The sequence below is a fragment of the Camponotus vicinus genome, unplaced genomic scaffold, assembly GCF_025532165.1.
Source record: "Camponotus vicinus isolate PSW18456_S1 unplaced genomic scaffold, iyCamVici1.0 SCAF_5, whole genome shotgun sequence".
NCBI lineage: Eukaryota > Metazoa > Arthropoda > Insecta > Hymenoptera > Formicidae > Camponotus > Camponotus vicinus.
In genome coordinates, this window is record NW_028141977.1 from 14,356,459 (window position 1) to 14,380,416 (window position 23,958).

A 23,958-nucleotide genomic window follows, 5' to 3' on the forward strand; every position below is an offset into this window, starting at 1 on the left:
AGACACGTTACTTCGCGGGTAATTACGGGTAATGTCGTCCGTCTTACTTTCGTTTGCCAGGGTATCTTTTTCTGGCTTTAATAGCGTATTAGCATTTACATGGGTGAGAAAACGTCGGCGACTGTTTGCACTTTGGATAGTTTGCTTCAACAATACGCTCACAACGGAGGCCTTTCGTCCGTGTAATCGTTGCGGTGATAATAACTGGTGGTAATTAGGTTAATGGAATGACATACTGCAATTTTTTTAAATTTATCCCCTCGCACGTGATACTAACATGCTATTCGGTTGCGTTTTAAAACACTGCTCGGAATTGCCGCGCTATTTTTTTTTAACAAGAGTTTTTCCCCCCATCTGCTTTAATATTATTTCGCAAAATTAATGGCAGGTTTGAATAAATTGTTTTCAACTAAACGTTGTGATATAGATAACATATTGTACGAATAATTGTTGTCATTTTGCGCTATACAGAATTGTTTAAATGATTTATCACGGGAAATTGTTCCTATTTGTGTCTCTTGTCCATTGTTCACATGTGTGACATTTCTGTTAATTTTTTATATCTGCGATTAACGTTTCGTCTCGTTGAGCTTTAGTTTTCACGTATTATTAAAATATTACAAAACGATTTAATAAAAAAAATATTATTTAGTTAAAAAAGACTGCTCCTCCATTTAATTATCATTTATAATTGACGACAGATTTGATGATATATAAAATATATAAAATTAAAATTTAACATAGTAGCAATCGTTCACAAGTATTTTTGAATATTCGCGTATAATTTTCTGCTCGCTCGAAGCTTAAGAAATTTATCGCGCAAAATCGTGGCTCTCAATTAGTCGAGAGTACTTCGAACTGCGAGTCTACGAGACCACGTTGCTCATATTGCACTTTGGTGTTCCCTGGCACATATTTTACGCACGAGCATACATACCGGGAGGCACGTAACTACGCGGTTTAAGTGACCTCTCTTTCTCTCTCTCTCTCTCGCTCTCTCTCGTTCTCTCTTTCTTCCTCTTCCTTTGTCTCGTTTCCTCCCCTCGATTCTAGCAGAGTCCTCGGCCGGTCCGAAATTAGAAAACTTTTTATGTACGCCAATTTTTAACCGGCCCGCGCTCTTCAGCGGTAATTACTTTTTAAGCCTCTCTTTTGCATATTATCTTCGACGGCCCGCTCTTCCTTCCACTGTTCCCACACCCCGCGACTCGCGTTGTAATTTAAAATTTGTATCATGCGCCGGCTAATATCATCTCGTTCGTTCTTGTCGCGCGTCGCGTCGCTCCATTACGTTGGCAAAACTTACAAGATTTCGCGTGGTTTTGTCACCCCGCTTGTGTACCGTTTCCCTTTTTGCTGCCGACGCTCTTGTATTCATGAATTTTCGCGTTTCGGGGACGGAGAACACGAGGGAATCAGCGTCCGCGCACGATCAAGCTTCTTTGTCGCGTACATGAGCGTCGCGAGTGAGGTGTATCGTCTCATCCCCGATCTTTCGAGAAATAAAAAGATACATCTTAGAATTTTATAGTTTCTATCGCCCCTTATATTATGCGCGATATTAAAATTTTTTCAAGCTATCCTGAATTTTTTTCGAATATACCAAAATTTCATAAGAAATTTAGTCGGTTCGCCTTCACCAAGGAGGGAAAATGCTTTTATTTTTCTTGCATTCAAAATTGTCCTGAGATTCTTTTCTACATCAGAGAGAAGTTTGTGCGGTAAATTTGAAAACTTACATAGATAGCAGGAACTTATTTGAAATGAAAAACACACACACACATACATGAAGCTAGTTATCAGGATAAGAAATTTTGACATCTCGCGGTGGACGAGAGCGGTTCATTACGATAATACTTTTTCCAGATAAATTCCAAGGCAAGTCCCAGATAAAAATCCTGCCGACGCTCATGACTGTGCGCACTTTCCTCGACTCTTTTTTGAACGGTGGATTTCACCCGCGATTACGTAATTATTCTTCGCACGACGGACATTTTGTTCGGCCGTCTCGGTGGGATGCATTTTTTTTGCCGACGGTCCCCGGTCGGTGTTTTCGCTGGGGAATGGAAAATACATCTGCTAATTTGCATAGTAAATTTGCGCGGTGCACCGTAACGTTTCGAGGACTTCGTCCGCGACGAAGGAGGGAGGGGGGGCGGGTGGACTGCGGGATGGACGGTTGTTTGCGAACCCGTATACTTCCTTGACCCCTCGACGCTTACTGTTCCGAAAGTATATTGAGAAAAAAAATCAGTATTCGCGAATTAGTAGAGCGCGAAATGAAATTTATTCCGCGCGCGCATGGACGATTTTTGAAATTCTTTTCTCACATAGCGTTAATAAACGAGGAAACCTTAGGGAAATTCCGCGTTTAGTGTACCGGAAGATAATGTTGTACAACTTAGTATCTCTAAAACTCACTACATTTGTCCGATGTGATAGCTTGTATTCCGTCTGATATAAATTTATTCAATTTGTAAAAATTTATTATTTTTCTTTGTCTCAGATTTCATTTGCGAGGCTTTAAAAGCAACAATTTATTAAATTGATTATTAATAAAGATCTAGTGGCACAAATGTTACACCAAATCTGGTCTTGTAAAAATCTAAAATTCCTTCATCGATGGACTCGTTTATTCAATTTCGTCCATATCCAATTTCGATCAAAGTTTTATTTTCATTCTTATTGTACTCCAATGTTACACTCTGAGTTTTGAAAATCTTATGTAACTTACTCATCATCATCGATAGCGAAACTTCGTTTGAACAATAGCTCGCTTTATCACAGCGGACTGAAATATGCGGTATCCTACGAGAATTAAGGACAATTCTTGCAATAAGGCGCATCGTTACGTTTGCTCTAGTTTGCTTGGCGCATGAAGAGGATGAGGAAAGTATTAGCTGCTACAGCGACTAGTGCTCTTCTCGAGGATTCTTTGCTATCTCTCAAATTATCGTAGGCCGTGCCGGCATTGAACTAGCGCATCGAAGCACGAAGGCAACCAGACCCGCTACGGGTGCTCGCCTCGCCTCGTCGTCTGGGAGAGCCGTGCTGCTGCTTCCGTGTCATTTCGCGCCAGTAACCACGAGCCGTCTATTATAAAACCGGAAGCGTCTGGTTACGGCGTGGCATGGCGTGGCATGGCATGGCGTAGCGACGTGTCACGGGCCCGCCCGCTGATTTTTCTTCGCTTCATCGGTGGCACGGCCTTCGTTTTCAAGTAGAAACGCGATCCCCGACAATACGATTCATTTCGAAAAATTGACATGCGTGATAATTAATATACTCCCATCTAGTCTATAATTATCACATCTGCTCGTTTGACTTGTCAATTATTTCGATTTCTTCAATCATTAGATGTAGTATCTATATTAATTTCTCTGATATGAATCAGTAATATCTTCTTTATTACATCTAATTTCGATCTGAGAAATGGCGAGCACAAAAGTAAACTATTCTTTTCAATTATTCATCGTTGAATTTGCAAATTTTTTGATTTCACGTAATGTGAGTAACGAGAGAAAAAAAGAGGAACGAAATTATATAAAGAACCATGTCTTCTGTCTCTCGGTTTGCCACAAAATTCTCTCTCAGTTTATATTCCGCCATCTCTGTTTATCCTCGTAGAAATTAGAGCGACACGGAGACATTAATAGCTCCGATTTCATCACGTGAATATGAAACTAGCAGATATTTCTGGCGTAACAAAGTTCTGCCAACCGGGTGCAATTTTGTTAAATAAAAGTGGGAAGTCTCGAATCTGTCAAGTGCTAAATTAAGAAACTTTAGCTACGACAGGTAAGAACATGCCATTATACGTTGTTAATAGCGTATCAAAGAAGCTAGGCGTTAGAGAAACTTAGCTCATTATTACATGGCTTTTCGCAGCTGGCGACAATAATAATAAAGAATAAAAAGTAATCGCAGGCTTTTTTTTCATTAAACGGCACGAAAAATACCCGTATGTATGTATGAGAAACTTTGAATAAATTTTGAAGCTTTTTCGCTTCCAATATTGAATAAAGTTTACTTGAATCGTTCAGGTTGTGAGAAGATGAAATATGACATACAGTAAAAATAAACTATCGCTCCATGGAATAATTTAAAATTTTAGGAACCACGAGGCACTCTATTAAAAGATGTGTTGCTTTTTTACCTTCTGTAAAATTTAGCATGTTACTTTCCCAATATAATCGATTTATTATCATTTTTGGGATTTGCTTTTTCGCTAAATCCTCCATAAAACTTTATGAAGCATCTCGTGCGTCGATATAATGAATTTTTTCTTTTTGTTTCAGGTAAGTCAATAAAACAATCGAGGGAGAAAATAACGATGTGGCATTCGAGTGGCGTACAACAGGTCGCGGTAATGTTGTAATTAACGAGAAAACTCTCGTAATAGTCAAATCGCGATAGTGTCGGATGGTCGACATAAGCAGGTATTAAAAAAATAGATAAAGCAGAGTCCGCTTACAAGCTTACAAGCTCCGGGCTTACAAGGCCGGAGGATTTCGCACAACCCACGCGGTGTGTGGGGCGTGGAGGAAAGTCGTTAACGACAGTTTAAGCACATCGTGGTGTATAATGGATCGTATATATGCCTGTTCTATTTAACTATATCCGCGTAATAGCCGCCGCTAGTTGCTACATAACTGTTGCTGTAAATAAAGAAAACAAACAAATTTCAATTCTTTTCTATTTCACCGTTAAATACACACATGGTATACGCGCGGTATTTAGGTTTCTAGTCGTTAATTTGGTTCACAATATTCTCTCAATTATGGATAAATCATAGAGTTATTGTTTTCCATTCAAGATAATAATGATAACAATGGAAATAATAAACAGGACATACACGTATCAAATATCCACAATGTATGTATAATATCTCGTCCAGTCAACATCATATGAGAAACGCATTGCAATGATCCATTATATCCATTATGTGCCATGGATTCGTTATCTCAAAATCAAATTTAACGATTAATAACGAGAATAGACTATCCACAAATATGAAATAATAGAAAATTCCTAATAATCATAACAAATCGTAGTGAGTCGTGCGAAGAAAAGTCATGCGGCTTGCAAATCAATATGTTGTATCTCAGTAAGAATTTTTACATCAAAATTTGGATATTTTCAAGAACGCGTAATTCAAGTAAACTCTTTATTTTTCAACTCAAAATTTATAATCATCAAAATTTTTAACGCGAATTAAAAAGTTGCGACGCGCGGAGCGCGATGGTAATATTGTGAAATTTTTCGCCGAGAAAAAGTTGGATACCCAAACTCCAGACGCATCGAAGAGAAGTTACGATCGCGGTAAATCCGGAACATCCCGTGTGCGCGTCGCGCGGGTCGACTGGTAGTATTTTGGTGATTACATTAATCTGAGTTCGAGATATTTATGACATAATATTTTACGGCCGAGAGCCCTGTTGCGCGTGCGGCGCGCCAATTTGTGTCCGTGCTTAACGCGCACCGCTTTGGCATTCCATTATCTACATTGATCCTCGCTTTTCGTGTATTTTATATTTTATCGGCGTCCCTAGGGCGAAATGAATATCGCTAGGCACTAGATGACGCCGATCGTAAATTCACCGACGTTTGATCACGATCCAACATAAATACGTAGCATTTCATGATCATAAAAACTTTCTTATATGCCACATTAATAGAGAATTTTGTTATATTAATAGAATATATATCTCATATATAGAATTTTATTTACTGAACATTTTTTATAAAAAAAACTGAGTAATCTCTCTATTATTTCTGTCAGCTGAAGGTTCCAATTTTTATTTTCTTATCAAGTACGTTTGCGTGCGTTAATTTATGTAAAATATACTATAATTTGAGTATTAAAAATCCTTTCACGACTATTAAAATATAACGATATATTAATAATGCAATACATTGTATTGCAATAGCATACTTTATGATGCTGTTGCGTGTCGGCTTTAGAAAAGAAGAGACTTTCGTCGTTGAATAAATGTTCCAAATAATTTTTCGCCGAGACACGTTCCATTTTGACCCAAAAGTGTGCGGTATACAGGGTTGAAGTTGTTACTGCTCTGCCAAAGTGGTTGCTGCTTTGTTTTATAATTTTTCCCAATTACGCACTACCGTCTGCTTTTGAAGTGCGCTCGACTGTTTTAATGACTCGGCATACAAAATTAACTTCGTTATTTGTGCCACATTATTATAGAATAACGCGCTTCTCAATTCACTCATTTTAAAAGCCGAGATAAACATAAGTCGTGCACTTGTCATCGCGAATAATTCATGTGATGCATAGAAATTAATTGCAATTTGCATTTCACGATATTATTTTGTACAATCTTGATATTTAATTTTTACAAGAGGAGAGTCAATATCTTCTCTCTCTTTCTCGCACAGAAAATGATTCTTGGTAAAAATTGAGATTGCCCGATTCTCGCTCAGCAGCGACGTATGGTACTCATTATCCCAAGGATCGTTAGATCGCATTATTTCTCGTTCACGACTTCGGCATGTCGTGCGGATCGGCCAAAGCAAACAAATAGTTTTCAATAAGAAAGTTTCCTTGTAAAGGGTCCAGGTGCAGGTGAACTTTTGCGGCAAGAGTTTAAGGCGCCGGGGGAATAAAACTTTTTCCCAGTTTTTAAAACAGTTCCGCGCTTTTCCAACATTTAAAGACTACATAGTTCAGGGCTCTCACCCTTTTTTTCCGCGCCCCCTACCACCGGTTCTCTGCCCCCTGGCTTAGCATTCTGCTACCTATCTCGGGGCGCCTAACCGAGTCTTCTTTCGCTTTCGAGGTTATCTCCGCAGCAGCAACTTGAAACATTCCGCCGGCGAAATATCCCGGGAAATTAATATTCCGCGAAAAATCACGCGAACGATTTGCGGCAGCAATTTTGCGGATGCGGAGCGAAAACGGAGGAAAAGTTCCGACGACTGGGAAATCATGATTGAGCGAAATCAAAGTTGTGCAAAGACGTTCTTCTTTCCACAGGTAAGAAAAACACTTGGCACTGCGGATACTATCAAAGCGTTCGAATACCATCGAGCGAAATGAAATAATGACGAGATCGGCACTTTTGCCGATATCTCGCTCTCTCTCGATCCTGACATTTCTGATATCCAATCGCGATATTCCGCCGACCCCATCGCTCCTGAGAATTCTCGAGATACCAAAGGCGTTTCACTAGATTGAATAAAGATTAACTAAATTATACACGCGGTATACGATAATTCGATGGAAGGCTTCGACTGAGATAAAACTAAGACAGTATTGCTATCAAACGCCATTTATAATCCTCGTAAAAAAAACGATAATTTTATCGAGCTGAAGTAGAATCGTAGCGATAAAAGATAAGATTTGCGAGCTTTATTTGCACCGGTAATCTTATTCGCTGGAATGAAATCAATTTGATACGAATCACAAACATATAAGTTTATAATGTAATTGAATTATCAGGTTACGAGGAATAAATTTCCGCGTCTCGCAAATTTTTTCTCGCATCTCTTTACGTGCATTCGTGCTTGGGCAAGATTAATGCGAAATCGAATGATAGGTAAACGGTTATTTGCTCCTCCCATCCTTCTGCGAGAATATCTTTAGGTGTGTTTTTCAGAACTATCAAGATATCTCAGCGCCATCGAGCCGAATTAAATAATGACGGAATCGCATCAGGCGCTTTTTCGCGGCGGTACGTGCAGTCAATACTACGTGGTTACGGCGATCGTATCGTAATTTATCCAGTTCGAAAATTCTGCGGGATAGTGGTTTCGCTGGTACCGACATTCCAGTATATCTCTCCCATGATTTTCTCTTTGAGGGCGCATCGTTGCGTCAGTCGCTTCCGCCGATAGAGGTAGGATTAGGTATCCTGCCAGAGAAAAAGAAGGAAAAAGAATCTTCAAATATTTGCAAAACTTTTATATACGAAATATTTTTTCCGTTGATTGTGAATCTTGCATAGATATAAAATAAAAATAATCAAACTTTTATCGCGATAACTGACATATTTTCACATTTTATGATCTCGAAGGCTTTATTATTTAACTGTTTTAATAAAATTATCGATTTTTTTGCAAATACGTGTCAGTTGAACATTTACAACAAAACGTAATAGCTGAAAAAGAGAGAATCATTTTTTGAATACATTTAAGAATAATTTTATTTTCGCCTGACAGCTTATTAGCAAGTATGAAAATTCATCCGATATCAAACTATTCAGTGGGAAAACGCATATTTGCGAATTAAATTAATTTAAATATCGAAACATGTGGACGCATATAGATAAAAAAATTCACTTGCCCTGGAGGCTCTAGAATTTTACGCTCTAAATAAATCAAATGTGAATGTGCTAAAGCGCGATTTATTCAACGTTATGAATATTTTAGCAAATTATAACGAATATATGCGCACAGCACTTAACGTGTCTGCTGTTTTTGTTCTTACGATATCAAGAATAATTTATGCCGGTTTTGCTGAAAGATTCAAATACCAGTGCAAAGTTTTCTCCTGATATATATATATTGCAGCGTGTTACCATCTAGCGAATAACGCACAGTATCATGCCATACGTTCGCGTGACGCTAAATAAACGAAATTATGCATCCAGATTCACGGTGCGTTCAAGCGTTGCTGCTATTACTTGTTGATATACGATTAATTGTCGTCCATACGTTATTCGCCTTTATTAAACAATTTTAATATCCTCGTAAACACGCGCCGCGATATATCATCGGGTAATACTCTTATCGCGAGCTGCGAAGTAGGGAGAGAATTGGATAGAAGCGGAACATTTTTCACTTCCGAGATGATATACTATTCCCGGTGCAAGGATGGCTTCGTTCTTTTACGTCGAGGGCATCGCCGAATCTCCTAAGGATCGCGGAACTCGATTTTCCCCAAAGTCGTAAGTAATAAAAATCGCGTCGGACGACAGCTAATATTAGCGATGACATTCCGATGCATTTTTATTGCCGGTCATTTCGCGTGTCGGAGTTACATTACCTTTTATTTGTCAAGTTATGTGCGCGATAGCAACGCGATACCGATGTTAAAAAATATCGGAAAATATTAAAAATAAGTATAAATTTCTCGTGCAATGATATTCCAGCGACATTGAACTCGAGGTATGATAGGTGCCATTTGGACATAAAATTTCGTACTTTTTTAAATTTAATTAAAGAAGGATCATTTTATCAATACAGCTAAGCGGAAAAGCCGTTTATGCAATAGGACGGTAAGTATTTACCGATTTGCAATTAAATGTGTTATTGGTGGCATTAATCGATCTGCTAAACCGATCAATCTAACATAATACAGTAGCCGTACGTTAGCGACGCTAATTACGAAGCGATGAAGCATTTATTCATTATTATACGCGCCCATTATTCCGGTCAACTTTAGCTCGTGTTTCTGCAATTATGTGTGAGATAAACACTTGGCGAGTTAACTACAATCGAATGCGAAGATACTATCGCATGCAATTGCCGCAGCCATGACATGGTAATTCTAGAGCACGAACGAGTTCGCGCCGCGAAATAAATGCATAATAAACGCCGTAATGACGCGTGTCGCGCGGAAAACATTCTCGTCAGAGTGGTAAACGATTTTTCGATTCTCCATTACGCCCGAGCACGGCGAAAATGCGCGTAGTAATTTGTTGTATCGCGCGAATCGTGTACATTGTATTTAATATATTCTTATTTATGTTGTATACTGACAAATTCGAAAACTTTGTAAATAGGCTACGTGAAATTCATTGGGAACAACAGATTAACACTTGTGGTTTTAGGAAATTTTACTCCGAAATTTATATTAATAAAAATAAAATTTGTAGCAATTGGAGAAAATTTCCGTTTATAAATATATATGAAAAATCACAGAAAAATTCCCTCAAGAAATTAATGAGGAAAGATACGAGTTGCCCGTCATAACGGAGTTAATCACATTGCTATTCGAAAGTGTTTCAATTTCAATTTTATCCTTAATTTTATAAAATTGTTTAAAAAAAAGATATTAAAAGCGTGGATTGTGTTTAGTTTTACCAAACGTTTTGAGCAACGCTTCCTACATTCTCCTGCTTTCTATTCATCGACTAATAGTTTAAACGGATTTCATCCTCGCAGTTCTATTCAAGCGCCGGGGATAATTCAAGACCGAGCGGATTAATGATAATCGATCGATCGGAATTACTGGCGGGTCGAGTAATTTTCGCAGGGGCGTCGCATATCCGTCCATCGATCGGCTCGTTCCCTTTTTACCGTCGGTATTCGGTACGATCGGGACATCCCGTGGCTCTCGATCGTGTCAACCTTTCGAGGGCGCCCCATTGTCCTGCGGCTTTCAGCCTCGGAAATGAAGTAATGGAAACGCGGCTGGATCTCCCTTTCCTGCGCCGCACGACGTGCAATTTTACTCCTTCCTTTTTTCTAGCCTCCTCTCCCCTCTTCCATTCCGCCAACTCGCTTCCAGTAGCTTTCCTTCATCCGTTCTTTCTATCCGCTTGCCATCGACCGCACCCCCGGTTTGTCGCAATCGTATTAGGTTCGTTGTTTCGTCGACGAGCTATAGCGTTTATAGCGTGCGACATGTCCAGCGAGAAGGGTGTTTACGGAATCCATATTTCTACCTTTTAAACTTTTTTTTTGCGATATATAATGTTTGATGAAAATAAAGTTTGATAAAAAAGTCAAATCGGGAATCTCTTTATTTCAAGTTAAATTGTTACGTAAAACGATAACGCAAAGTTAAAAACGATAGAAATGTGACTTGCTATGGATATATGCCAAGCTATTTATTTCAAACTATCCTAAACATTTTCTGCCATTTGAGTAAAAAAATTGAGGATGCAAAGATAACTTTAAAGCACAAAAAAACATAAAATAAAATAAATTTTTAAGACAAAAATAAAATGTTGGAATATTGAATATATATCAGTATGTCGGAAAACTAATTTTTCTTCATTTTTATTTATTACGATCGATAAAAATTTTATGAGAGATAAAAAAGAACAGTAAAAAGGCCGAAAGTAGAAAGAATCCTATCATGGTTTTTATTATTTTTTTTTTTTAGAAGAAATATTGTATTTTCGAGAGGTTATATCAGTCCTTAAAAAGCTAACGATGGCCCCGACTATCCGCTTTTCCGCTATTTTCCGTTTGTTTTCTCTAGAACGCGTCATCGGTCACAACGATCGTATTAGAGCAACGCCTTTTCTTCGTACGTTTTCTTCGACATGAGTTTATATCGTCAGCGTACTTGAATCCTTAGTCGTTTGACGGTGTCCCGCGCTCTATTCCTTCTTCCGGTCCATCCAGCATACCCGGCTTAAAAATACAATAAAATTGTTCCTCGCGACTCTACTCGATCTCAGGACCCCGCGCGAGACTGAGGTAAAAGGCTTTCGGAGATTTCGAGTGGTAATTTATTTCCGGCCGCGAGGGTTCTCTCTAGAGTGTGTGGCGAGAGTCACGACAAAGGAAAACTATCTCCTCGAGTCTCGTCAATGTGTCGTTCTCGGTCCTCGACTTTTTCCTTCTCCTCCCTCAACCTTGCTCCTTCCCTTTCACCGTTTCTCTTTCGCTTCTTTGCTCTTATCGCCTGAAATCTTCCCGAGTTTCCCCAGAAACGTTTGTGTCGTCTGTTTCGCGACTTTGTCGCCGCAGATTAGGATGAGAAATCAGTCGCCGGTGAAGTCCATTAAAAATCTCGCTTGGGAATCGTTATTTCTCGAGCAGTAATGTTCGCGTAGTAATTTCTCATCTTAATAGTTGAGCTTAATAAATTATTAAACTGCTAATTGCTCATAAATTTAAATTTTTTTACGCTTTTTATATTAAGTCTACCAGCTATCAAAAAGCTAAAAATTAAAAAACTCAAAGTTTAATAATAATTACATGAAAAATTATTTAGCGCATTTTAAATAATTTATAAAAATTAAATTTTACAAACGTTAAATAAAAAAAATGCTTTCCAACTAAGTTGATCGAATTTTATATATTAATCAAAATATTGCATATGTATCTTCAGACATTTGTACAGTAAATTCGATAAATTGTTCAACTATATGTTCCTAATGAAGGAATTTTTCATAGTAATCAGATTTTTATTTCATTGACTTACGTGCGTCATTTTCGATTTCCATTTGTGCATGCCGGTGATTTAATGTCGTCAATGAAATAATATAAATTCCAACAACACATATGTGGTAGGATCAACCCATTGTTGCGTTCATTAATTATTTCTATGTAGGACGTATGTCGGCGGCGAGGCAAACGATTTATTGGTACAGTGAACTAATTACTTTCTAGCGTACAATGGTAATTGTAACGCGCATTCCCGGTATATTAAGCGTCGTGCTCGCTCCATTGTACGAACCATAATGGATATTATGTCATACGGGAAATATCTCCGCTCTTCGTTCACAGAACTACCGGCGAACACTCCTTTCCCGGAGACGCGCTCAGGTGATTTCACTTTACCGTCTCGGAGAGAATCCGTTTTAAGCCCTATTTTTTTTTTACAGCGATGCGAAAGCTTTTTAAATCCCGCATGCTTGTTCAACCGTTTTTTTAATCTCTCTCATTTTTTACTCACTGATATTTTCAGTGATTAACACGGAGAAATTGAAGATTTAGCACAATGTACAGATAATATGTATTCGCGTTGACAGTATCGCTTGCTAATGTAATATTATGTAATTACAATATCATATATATTCCTTATACATATTTCACATCGTCTTAATCAAGCTATTGAGTCACATTGTCATTTGTCACGTTACGACAAGTAATAACTCGCGTTACGCGTTTTGCTTCGTGTCTCTTAAAACGACAGCCATGTCGTTCGCGACGTAAAAATCTGCCGGGAATCGTAAAACCGAGGCCGGCCAACACAAAGCTAATTTTCCACGTAGCTGCAAACGACACGTTACGTAAGCGTCTGTATATGACGGTATACAACAAATATATATCCGCTCGAATATGCTTTGGAATGGAAGCCTTAACGGCGGCTGGACAGCGTTATTATGATCCTCTTCCGTGTCTAAGACCCTGTCAGTCTCTCCTCGATCCGTTCTACCGTCCTCGATGGTCACCCGTATGATCATAAAGATTCGTGCACGCGAATACGAGTGCCAGAATCGACTCTATAACGAGCGCTGTAATAACAAACGAGCGGCGACGTAAGTCAAACGAATGGGTCTTTTACGAGTTTCATGGAGATAGTGTCGTAAGGAGGGAAAAACGGGGAGGATAGCCGAGTGGGAGGATGATGAGGAGGAGGGGACTGGGTGTCACACGTACACGTACAAATATAAGTGAGCTATCGTGGCCTAGATATACGAGAGTCGAACTATTAAAATGACATTTCGCGTGAATTTTTCGCGCATTAGGAACTAGAAACTCTCGATAAGGCGTCTTTATTGTCATTTCGTCATAGCATTGTTTGTTGTAAATGTTATTAATTAAGCCTGTGAAATTAAAAAATAGATTTTTAAAGATGTATTTTCAAAAAATGTTTCAAAGTTTATGGCAACTGCTTATAATATTTGAGCAGTAAAACATTGTAATAACAACTGACAACGCGTTTATCGATATCACGATATTACTTCTTGGCAATTAAAAATGTTCAACAAGCGAATTGAATTGTTATTTTAGGAAACGGATGTTATCAGCCCGTAACAGATAACATAGATATTTGTTAAGTGTGTTGAGTAATCTGTTACATGTGCAATAAAACTCGATATCTGTGCTTCTTTCAAGATCATAACTTAGTTGAAACTTGTAACATAGGAATATAAAGATAAGCATTTATTATCCTGCTATGAACTAAGCGTTATCGACTAAGACATAAGCAGTCTGCAGTCATGATTCCTTTTATAATTAATTTTTACAAAATTTAGTAAGAAGTCTTTAAAAACTTTAGTCTAAAAACTTTAAAACTTTAAATCTTGTCAAACAATTTTTTTATTATTATTAATTATTAGATTATTAATAATCTATTCAAGATCTCTTACACGCATAACTGATTGCAAATTTAAAGCATTAATTAAAAATAGATATTAGAAAAGTTTCGAAAGAGGAAGTTTTATTTCCGAAACAAGCACAAATAACGAAAGCTCTGGATTTATTAACTTCAAAACATTATCCGAACGTATTGTCTTACGCACACATACGACGTGCACCTTCTCGAAATCGAAGAATATCGTCCCTTCTCCTTTGTGACAAGCGCAAACGCTTCGTCTAGCGAGAATTCACAGACAAACGGGACAATAGCGAGGCGCAATGGCCCGCAGCGTTTCGCAATATGACACTGCGTGCTCGGCATCAAAAAGGAAAAGCGGACCCTTTTTTCTTGATATCCGCTTATTTTTCGACCGCGTTGTTTTGTCACGCAGGCTTTTCCAGATTTTTAATTAAAAACGCGGAGCCTTGGGGAGGAGTTACATGGAGGAAAACTCTTGTGCGGGATAAGCTTTGCTTATACGGCTACATAAACCCCGCTTGGCTGCCGTACCGATATACACTTTGGCTCGCGCGTTATTACGGGAAGCGCGATTTTATGCGGCGCGTGTTAGTACGTTAGTCGCGAATTAGGTCCGTTTCTCGCGTCGCGGGCGCCGCCGAATTTTCGCCATATTCGATATGGCCGCGCGATAACGGGCCAAGTTACGATAATCTAATCGTAACCGTCCCGTATCTCCCGGCGCGGATTTAGGCGCGCCGCTCGTTACGCCGTCGTTGGATTTTTATGCCGACGATTTTACGCTATCCGGGGTTAGATATCTCTCGTTCCGGACGAACGAAAATAACGCGGTTAAAGCGCGACCGCGATATAAAACCGCGAACGCGCGATTGGAACGGATGATTCAGCGACGCGAACGCAAAACGCGAGAATGCGCTCGCTTTAAACGAGCAAAGCGCTTTTGCGGAGCGTACAGGATACGTGATATATATTCCAGGAAGCTCGAGCTTTACCGAAACGATGGATGGTGAAGGCGAATCTGACTTTATTAAAAAAAACTAGAAAGATCTCTTTTTTTTTATTAGTCGTCTTAAAGATTCAGTTTCTCTGTCTTGTATCGTACAGACGCGAAAAGATCACCTGATACATTTCGTCTTGTTTAATTTGTCAGACTTTATGGGATATATTCTAATATATATTTTTCTGGAAAAATAATTTAAACTATTTCATTAGTTTAAATATATTATATTAAAGTATATGTCACGCGCACATGATTAAGAATTATTATTGTGCGAAATATTTGACTCTCCAATATATAATAAAATAGGCACGATAAATTTCAAAGAAATATGTAAAACGCAGAATGAAATTGATAGGACGCGGGATATATGAGAGGGGAACAAGTCGAAGCGATAAGAGTGCGAGAGGCAGGGTCACGTAAGGGCGTTATTAAAAACGTGCCAGTAGAGTGGTAGTTTTCAGGGGCAATATGCGGTTGCCGCGCCGCAAGCAACGGAACTTATTCGTTCTATCAGCACGCGGAGCCCTTTGGCGATGGCGTCCAAGTTTCTCGGATAAAGCTCTTTCTCTTCGCTTCTCGATTTTCCGGCGTTCCGCAGACTTTCCTTCCTCCTCCTGCCCCTCCTTCTCCACCTCCGCCTCTCATGATTTCTTTTCTTAGATCACGGCGAACCTATTTCTCTCCACATCCTCTCGAAATTTAAGTCGTTAAAATTACATTAGAGAAAAAACGCAGACCCTTAAGTCCCTGTATGTAACGCCGTTCGGTAATTTAGGGCGGAGGTCTAAGAACGGGGGATTCTGCAGCCCCGATCACGAATTACCGAAAGCCCCGGAGAATAATGAATGTTATTCCTCGCTTCTCTCTTCCTTCCTTCCTTCCTTCCTCTTTTGCGGCCGCGGGAAAGGGGTAAAGAGGTGGGACGGGCCATCTCGGAAGACTCCAGCTTTCCACTTGGAGAGACTCTTCGCGCGAGCAGCCAGCCTCCACCTCTCGCTCCTCTTCCCGTTTCCTCTAATTCGACCCCTCGAACCAACCCCCAATCTCCAGCCACCACTCGGTTATTACTGGTTGGTCTCCCGGGAGGACGTTATTATCCGTGCGGCTCCTTCGCGATGAGTTTTCTCTCTCTCGGAGGCTGATCGACGGCGCGAAAAACGCGCGGCGCGTATCGGATTTTCTCTCAGGACGATCGCGTTATCTAATTACCCGCTTGTTGTTTCCCTCCTCTCCGTCATCGACTCTTTCCGTTCGCTTGATTCATAAACGTTTAAAGAACGCGAAACAATTAACTTTCATTTCTTTTCGCGTCATTCGTATCGTTTTTTGCATCCTCTTATGTAAAATCCCAGAGGCATCGAGAATAATACGCGTGGCGCATTCCCGACTTTACAGTAGCGTATTTTTGAAATGACCACGGTCAGGCGGAGAAAAAAATGACGCGCACCTGCAACCATTCGTTGCGATAAATACGGGGTGGGCGGCGGGGGCGGCGGCTCCGCAACTGACATTTGTTATCGAATGACAAGCTTCTCCCCGTCGGCACATTTATCTTTCGACGTAGCGTCGCGGTATGGAGTTCATTTGCCCGGTATACGTACCGAATATGTACTATTACCGTGAACAAATTAACTCGCTCTCCGCCGCCCACGCTTCCGCTCGGCGATTTGCGCGCGCGTGGGAAAGAGACGCCTGGCCGAGCATCGCTTCGCGCGCGTTGATCGACGCGGGTATCAATCGTAAATCGGAACGAGCGGACCATGTAGACCGTCCGGCGAATGGACGAACCGATTACGTCAAAACGTCCTCTCCGAAATTTTCCCCGAGGTCCATCGTACCGCGAGTTTATCGCGGGATTAATTTTTTCGTTCACATTCTTCCCTCACGCAATTTTGTATTGTATACATGTATCTATCATTGTTGGCGAGTTTATTAATACCGATGAAAAAAATAGAACAGATTATTATAAGAAAATCACAATTGTACGAATGTATGAGAGAGGAAGAAAATTAAATTTTATATAGACATCTTACGATATAAAAAAACTTTAAAAAAGAGAAGACTAAAAATAAAAAAGTATATCGTATAAAAACTTTATCATATCCTTTGAAGATTTAAAAATTGAACATTATTGAATTTTAATTTTATTAAAGGTAAATTTGTGAATTTTTATTTAAACTTTATATAAAACACAAAATTATGAATGCAATTCGATTCGCGCAAGCAGCCAACTTCCACCTCGGTTATGGTGCAAAGTATATTGTCATGTTTGCGAATCGGTGGACACAATATCGTATCAGCCATATATTAATGATCGGCAGTCAACGCAACACGAACGTATTTCCCTGTCACCAATTCATTCTTCTCTTTATCGAGATCATCCATGTCCCGATTCGTTCTTCTCTCCATCGATAGAATCATATAAAGCAGATGAGAGATCGAGGGGCGGGCAAACAAAAAATCACACGACTCGTCGAACGTTCTTCTCGCCTCGACGCGGCGACCATTCGTCGGATAACGAACTATTCTGCGACAATTTTTGAATCAGTGTTACGCCGGTATCGAATTAAATCTTTCTGAATTTTCTTCACAACTCTTCGTAATACGACGCGAGTTTTAATAGATCGCGCTAACGCCTATTCTACGCTGCCGGCGGGTATCGATCCTGGAATCGATGCAACGAAAAACGAGACCTAGGACGCGGGTGCGAACAAAGGGTCGACGAGAGCAAACAAAATTACGCGAATGGCTCATCGTCCCTAGTATCCCCTCCTTTCCCCTCCGTCGCGCTTGGTTGCAGTTACTGCACCTGTCCGTTCCGGGGTAACGAACTGATCGCAAATCGAAATGCGCATCTCCGACAACCTCCACCTCCACCCTCTCTCGCGCGCGAATTAACTTTATCCACCGGATACACCATCCTTCGCGAAGGTACACGTCGGAATGCGAAATTATAGGCGAAGCGTGTCTTGTTCGTGTCCCTATCGCTTGGAAAGCACAGCTTTCGTAAATTCGGTATGTATCTTTACCGAGGATCTCTGAGAAAGAAGGATCGCGATTAGACATCCTGTGTTTCGTAAGCGTTTTAAGACTGAAGGGTTATCGCGTGAAATAATGCATGGACTCTTAGCAGACTTAACGACTCTGTGTCACTTTACATTCTGAGCGACGGTCAAGTTTTCGAGATGAATATTAATCTTTGCCTCGCCGCCATTCGCTGCTATCGATCGCAGATTAATCTTTTCGCGCGTCCGCTTTTTTCCGTCTCTGAGCAAATGATTGCGCGACGCATTATGTGCCGTGAAAAGGACGTTTCTTCGTATAGAGGGTGTATCGAATTTGAATCTGGTGGGACGAGAGGGTGAGAATATCAACAGATGGTGTTTTAATCGTGGCGCCCTTTATCGTTGAAAGAGCGGGTTAAGGGGGAGGCGAACGAATGGAGAAAAAGAGAAACCTAAACAGAGTCAGAGGGATATCCGAGCGCGGACGCCCGAGAGGACGAGGAGAGGAGAATAAACGAAGCTGGATGGTCACCGCGCTGGGTGGCCGGATAGTAAATGATTGTCGATTAAAGTATCCCTCCTGCGGCCAGGATCACGGCGGGCCCAACGGTTCGATTGACGAATGGTTCGCGAAATCTGCATTCGTTGCAAAGTATTCGCTTGCCAATTTTGCCCGAAAATCGTACTCGGCCATTTGTTCGCTGCTCGTTCTACCGTGAATTGCGTGAAAGAAATGAAAAAAAGGGAAAAAAAAGAAATAAACAGACGCGCGCGTCGGTGCACTCGTTCCGTTTGCCCATCTGGATCCGTGATCTTTATCGACTTTGTGCCACGGCGATCTATCGATAGACACGCTCTCAGTAGCCATGTGAATGAAAAATAGGAAAAAATTACCGACAGTACCGTCGAGTTCGACTGCAACACAACCTTTTCGTGCTGCACTCCCGATATCGATTCGATAAGCCGCTAATTAACGGAATGAAAAGCGCGAGTGAGTTCGGCCTTGATCTATTCAATATTTTCAATGATATTCTGTTTTCAGCAGACATCAAAAGACCTGCTGAAAATTATCCAATTTCGGCAAAAATTTTCAGATGTTTGGATAAAAATTTCGTGGGATTTCAAAAACATTAAATCGTATTATGAAAAAAAAATATAAAAAAAATATTAGTCATATAAAATTAACAAATTAATCTGTTGCTGTTTATATTTATAGTATTAACTGTATATTAATCTTGATGATGAAAAATCTAGTCTTACTTTCCTTCGATTGTATAAAGATTATCGGGCGAATTTTTTTCGTTAAAATCGTGAAGTGACTGATGTCTACGGGCGACGGTTGCAGACAACGAAAGATCAGACAGATAAGTGTTTTATCGAATGAAAGGCGATCTAAAGTTCTTTAGGGTTGTCGAAGTATTTTCAGCACACGTCTCGGCGGCCAAATATTCGCGGCACGTTTCGAATCGTCCGAAGTATCCGAACCGTCCGAGCGCGACTTGAACCCGAGCGGCTTCTTCGTGCGTACAGCGATCGTTTGATCGTGCGCAATTGGGAAGGAATTAAGAGAGCAGAGTCCAAGTCGGAGGTCGGGACCTTTCGCTTTGAGACTTGATTGTTCGACGAGAGAATACGTCGCGCCGACGAGCTGGGCGTCGCTTTAGGTCGCTCCGGTAAATGATTCGACAGATTCCGACGCTTCTTTTGTCTACTCGACGACTATACGATTTGTTCTATCTTGAATCTTAAAATTCGATTTGTATTGTGCATTAAAAGGCAGAAATATATATATATGTGACGTTTGACTTTTGTGAACGGTATACTAGTAAACGATATTGCGAACGAACGCTAAAAATAAAAGAGGGATGGTAAATGTTATAGTAAAAAATCTGGCATTTTATTTAAAATGTTTTGTCACGATATTGATTAATATGTAAATTGATATGTAAATTCAGCGATATTGAATATTGAAAATTGGAAATTTTCTCACTATGCTCTTTCTGTCTTCTTTTTGATAATTATATATGAATGAAATATTAATTAAGAGCTTTTGAGACTGACATGTATATCAAAGGTCATGTATTATATATTAAAGGCACAAAATTTGCGCTGTGCAGTAAGTTTCTGCGAGAAATTAACACACATTTTGTGCTAGAAACAAAAATTACTCTATTATATTTCTTACCATTTTTTGCGTTAAGAAAAAATTAATTTAATAACAGTCAGTACAAAAGAACTCCATTTAGATCAGAATTCTCGTTTTTGCACATTTTTGTACCAACAAAAGAGCGCAAACATAAAGCGAGTAGTTGCATATATTTTGACATTAAATATTTATGTATTAATTTGTGTTAATTTTCGTTAATTTTGAGATAATAAATCTATGAGATATTATAACGTTTTTATTAGCTTAAAAATCAATTTTCTCCTTTGATATATCTAATAACAAATATATAGAAATATATCATGAGTGCAGGCATTAAGCAGCTTATATAAAGTAAACAAGTACAAAGTATTTTATTGCTGCATCGATATAAATGCAGAAATTCATTACCTCGAGATTAAAATGAAAGATAATTTAACACTCACCGATACGATACATGTGCAACAGTGGAATTCTAGTACACAATGTTGATCTGTACAACATCGAGCTCCCTGCTCCTGCCTTGTTCATCCTTGATGGCACTTAAATGACACTCACTCGCGAAAACACGGTTAATTACGTGTGCACTATCAATAGAATACGACGGTTACGTAGTACTTTGCATGACACTCCCGAGACCGATGTCAACTTTTTTATCTTTAATTGTTATCGTAACACTGTAAAGATCATGTAAATCGAGATACGCATCGAGAGAGAGACGATCACAAAACTATTGAATAAATTCACGTGTCACTTGTATCGTAAAGTAAAATAATCGAATAAAAATAGTCTTGTTAGGCGTCTCCTGATATTTGTCGCGATCACGTTTAAAAGAATAATGGGTAGGAATGTATGATGTGTTTGCTCGAGTCACCGTCCGACAAGGCCACACTATGTAAACAAAGTACGTCATAGCGCCGTACGCTATACATATAAAAACAAACGTCGAATCGTGAATATAAACACGTATATACCGTATAGTTATTAATACATATGTGTGTATACCGTATGGCTATCAATTCCACTATGAAATATTTAACATGCTAGATAATTTTGCAACAATATGAACAATATATTATGAGATTTTCTTAAAAAATAAATTATGAATTTTATAGCTGATCGTGTAACACACATATCGTGTGAGTCCACTATGAAATATTTAACACGCTAGATAATTTTGCAGCAATGTGTACGACATATTACAATATTCTCTTAAGAAATAGATAGGCTAACGTTCCTAATTTTTAATCTTTTACCAATGTCCTATAATTTGACTCGTCCCTTTGTGAACGGACCAAAACCCATATTAAAATAGACCAGGTTCTTTGTAGCGAAACAATTAAGCTACGCGAAGCACGGCCGATTTCATTAAGCGACCGTTGTAAGACGGAAATGAAGGTTTCTTTTTTCCAGGGCGATTTAAAACGAGACTTTTCACCGTTGAATTATCCGCGTGCTCCTGAAAAATTAACTTAAAATCTTACCATCGTGCACGCCGTGGGCGGCACCTCGGCGGAGCAAATGAGAACGGCGCAACGTTACAATGGCGAGAAAGGGGGTCGGAAGGGGTCAATTTACATTTAATCTACAAACATTCTTACGCTCCTTGTCTCGTTACTTTCTATTAAAGCGGAAACTGCTGGGCACTGGAATGATACTCCCGCGCTCGCCGTGTATACGCGACGATCGATATCGTAGCGCGATAGCATCTCGATTGCTATCCGGAAAAAAAGGGGAAATTCAGAAGAACGGAAAAAGAAACGAGCGGTACGCTCGTACTTACCTCGCGAAATTCCGCGATGGATTTTCCGCGGCTAATACCCGATGTTGATGCTCGCCGAGCGTGAGTCGTAGAACGGGCCGACGATCTCTCGTCGGAGAGACGAGAGATCGGACGAGCACGGCTCTATTCAGGCCTCGGAGATTTCCAATCAGGAGTATTAAAGCTCGCCTCTCTGCCTATCTCGCCGGTGTTCGCCTCGAACCTCGTCCATCGCGATCCGTCGTACACCGCGATATTCATTACCAAATATTTGAGTTTAAAATGGGGGACGTACTACGGTGTATACTATACGTATCCGCGTGTCCCACCTGCCGATTTCATAATCCGCGCGATCGATCGATACGTTCGGGCGTCATACTTTTGTATCGCGGACGTTTCGATGCGTGTGTGCGAGATTCGCTCTCGCGTGGTGACACGATCGATGCTGCGCGTTATATCGAGATGAATGTGCAATTCCATTTATAAATCGGCATATGGAAATGGGGAAATAAAATCGCTATCTGGATTTAGAATTTTAATTAGCCGCTTCGCAGTTGCAGTACCTTCTATTACTTTCGTCGGGAATTTTCATGTTAACATTGTGGTATACGTTTTGATTTGCATGATCCACTATAGCGTCACGATGACATGTAAAAATAAAATATTCATTCTGAGAAGTTGCGTTTCTATCGCATATATCGTTTCACATATGGCACACACGTATAATGTGCTTTTTGCATTATAATTCTAAAAAAAGAAATATAAAGTAATAAGAAAAGCTTATTGGAGAATAAATTATTAATTAAAGCGATAGTGGCGAAAAATGATGAGAAAAGCGATTGTATTATAGAAATTATGTCATATTTGCGATTCCGCACGGACGGAGTCGAGCGATAATGAAAAATGGCGAGGAAAACGACGATTGTATTGATGTACAAATTATGTCAAGCATATTTGCGATTCTGCGCAAACAGAGTCGAGCTTCAATTCTTCTCTTTCTACGGCATGGATTTAAACACCATCGTGAAAAATTCAAATCTCGTCAGTTCCAGACGTTATTGGTTTTGTAAATCAGCGTGTTTAACTCGGAATCGAGCGCGGCAGCTCGCATGACAGGCCGGTAATAAACAAAAACGAGGGCACGAGAGGGAAAAACACGACGCCGCCGCCGCCGCCGCCGCCCTTCTTCGCAAGCGTCGAGGTGATAAATCCTGCGGGGGAGGAGATGGCGGCCCACTCGTTTCTTTCGAGTTTTAACTCCCGCAACTTTCTTATTTATGTGTGGCACGAGTACGAATGGATTTTGCCCGTTAAAGTTCTCGCTGCTCTCGTCGAGGCGATTCGAAAACCGGCGCTTCGAGGTGGAGAAGGAACGGTTCTCGGTCGGCGATTTGAATAAAAAGAACGCCGTTTCTCGCGGCAAGTTTTTCAACGGCAATTACGAAATCGCCCTCGAAATACGAGAGTCGAACGTAATTCAGACTTCTCGTCGTCCAAGTTTATCAGGGTGATTCTATAATAAAGAACATCGTCTGTTAATTATGCATATGTAGATGATTGATTATTAGCGATTATTAATTAATTAGCAGATTACGAAATTGACATGTAATTAAATTCACCGTTTCCTTTAATTTTATCCGAAAGAAGTTTGATTTCTTTAAATTCTTGATTCGACAAATTTGAAATTAAAATCTAGTTATTTTTTGTTGTAATCCGCATAGTCCGAGTTGCTTATGAGGAAGAGGACTATTCGCTACAATCGTGCAGGTGTCAGACTATTATCGCGGATTGCCATAATAAATTCTATTCTGCCGTCGCTATGCACGCGGCATTCGTCTACATCCGTTAACATGCTCGGCTGGTCGCGTTACTTATAGACCGCGCTGTATTATCCTAGGGAGAGAGTCACAGTCTCTTAGATTTCCTCCTCTTCTTTGTTTCAGGTACGTGAGCACCGCGGATCGGGGGGCCGTCTTGGTCGGGCCAGCCGGTTATTTATGTGACACGCTCGAGACGGTATGACGTCGACGACAAAATATCGCCGAATGCCGCCTTCCTTCT

At 40.0% G+C, this 23,958-nt stretch overlaps 1 protein-coding gene and 1 long non-coding RNA gene across 19 annotated transcripts in view; one reads left to right on the forward strand and one right to left on the reverse strand.

The window, feature by feature from the left end:
* Window positions 1-23,958, forward strand: part of LOC145972463 (protein muscleblind) — a 374,150-nt gene that overhangs the window by 140,404 nt on the left and 209,788 nt on the right. Inside the window, exon 3 of one of the 18 annotated variants that reach the window (XM_083101119.1) lies at window positions 4,299-4,325. The exons of the other annotated variants lie outside the window; for them this stretch is intronic. Within the exon in view, the coding sequence (XP_082957245.1) occupies window positions 4,299-4,310 (12 nt within the window). The 3' untranslated portion in view covers window positions 4,311-4,325. Of the gene's footprint in view, window positions 1-4,298; window positions 4,326-23,958 lie in introns of those variants that run through there. 18 annotated transcript variants of the gene reach the window in all.
* LOC145972465 (uncharacterized) overlaps window positions 1-23,958 on the reverse strand; it is an 82,908-nt gene that overhangs the window by 28,509 nt on the left and 30,441 nt on the right. The gene's annotated exons all lie outside the window — the stretch shown is intronic.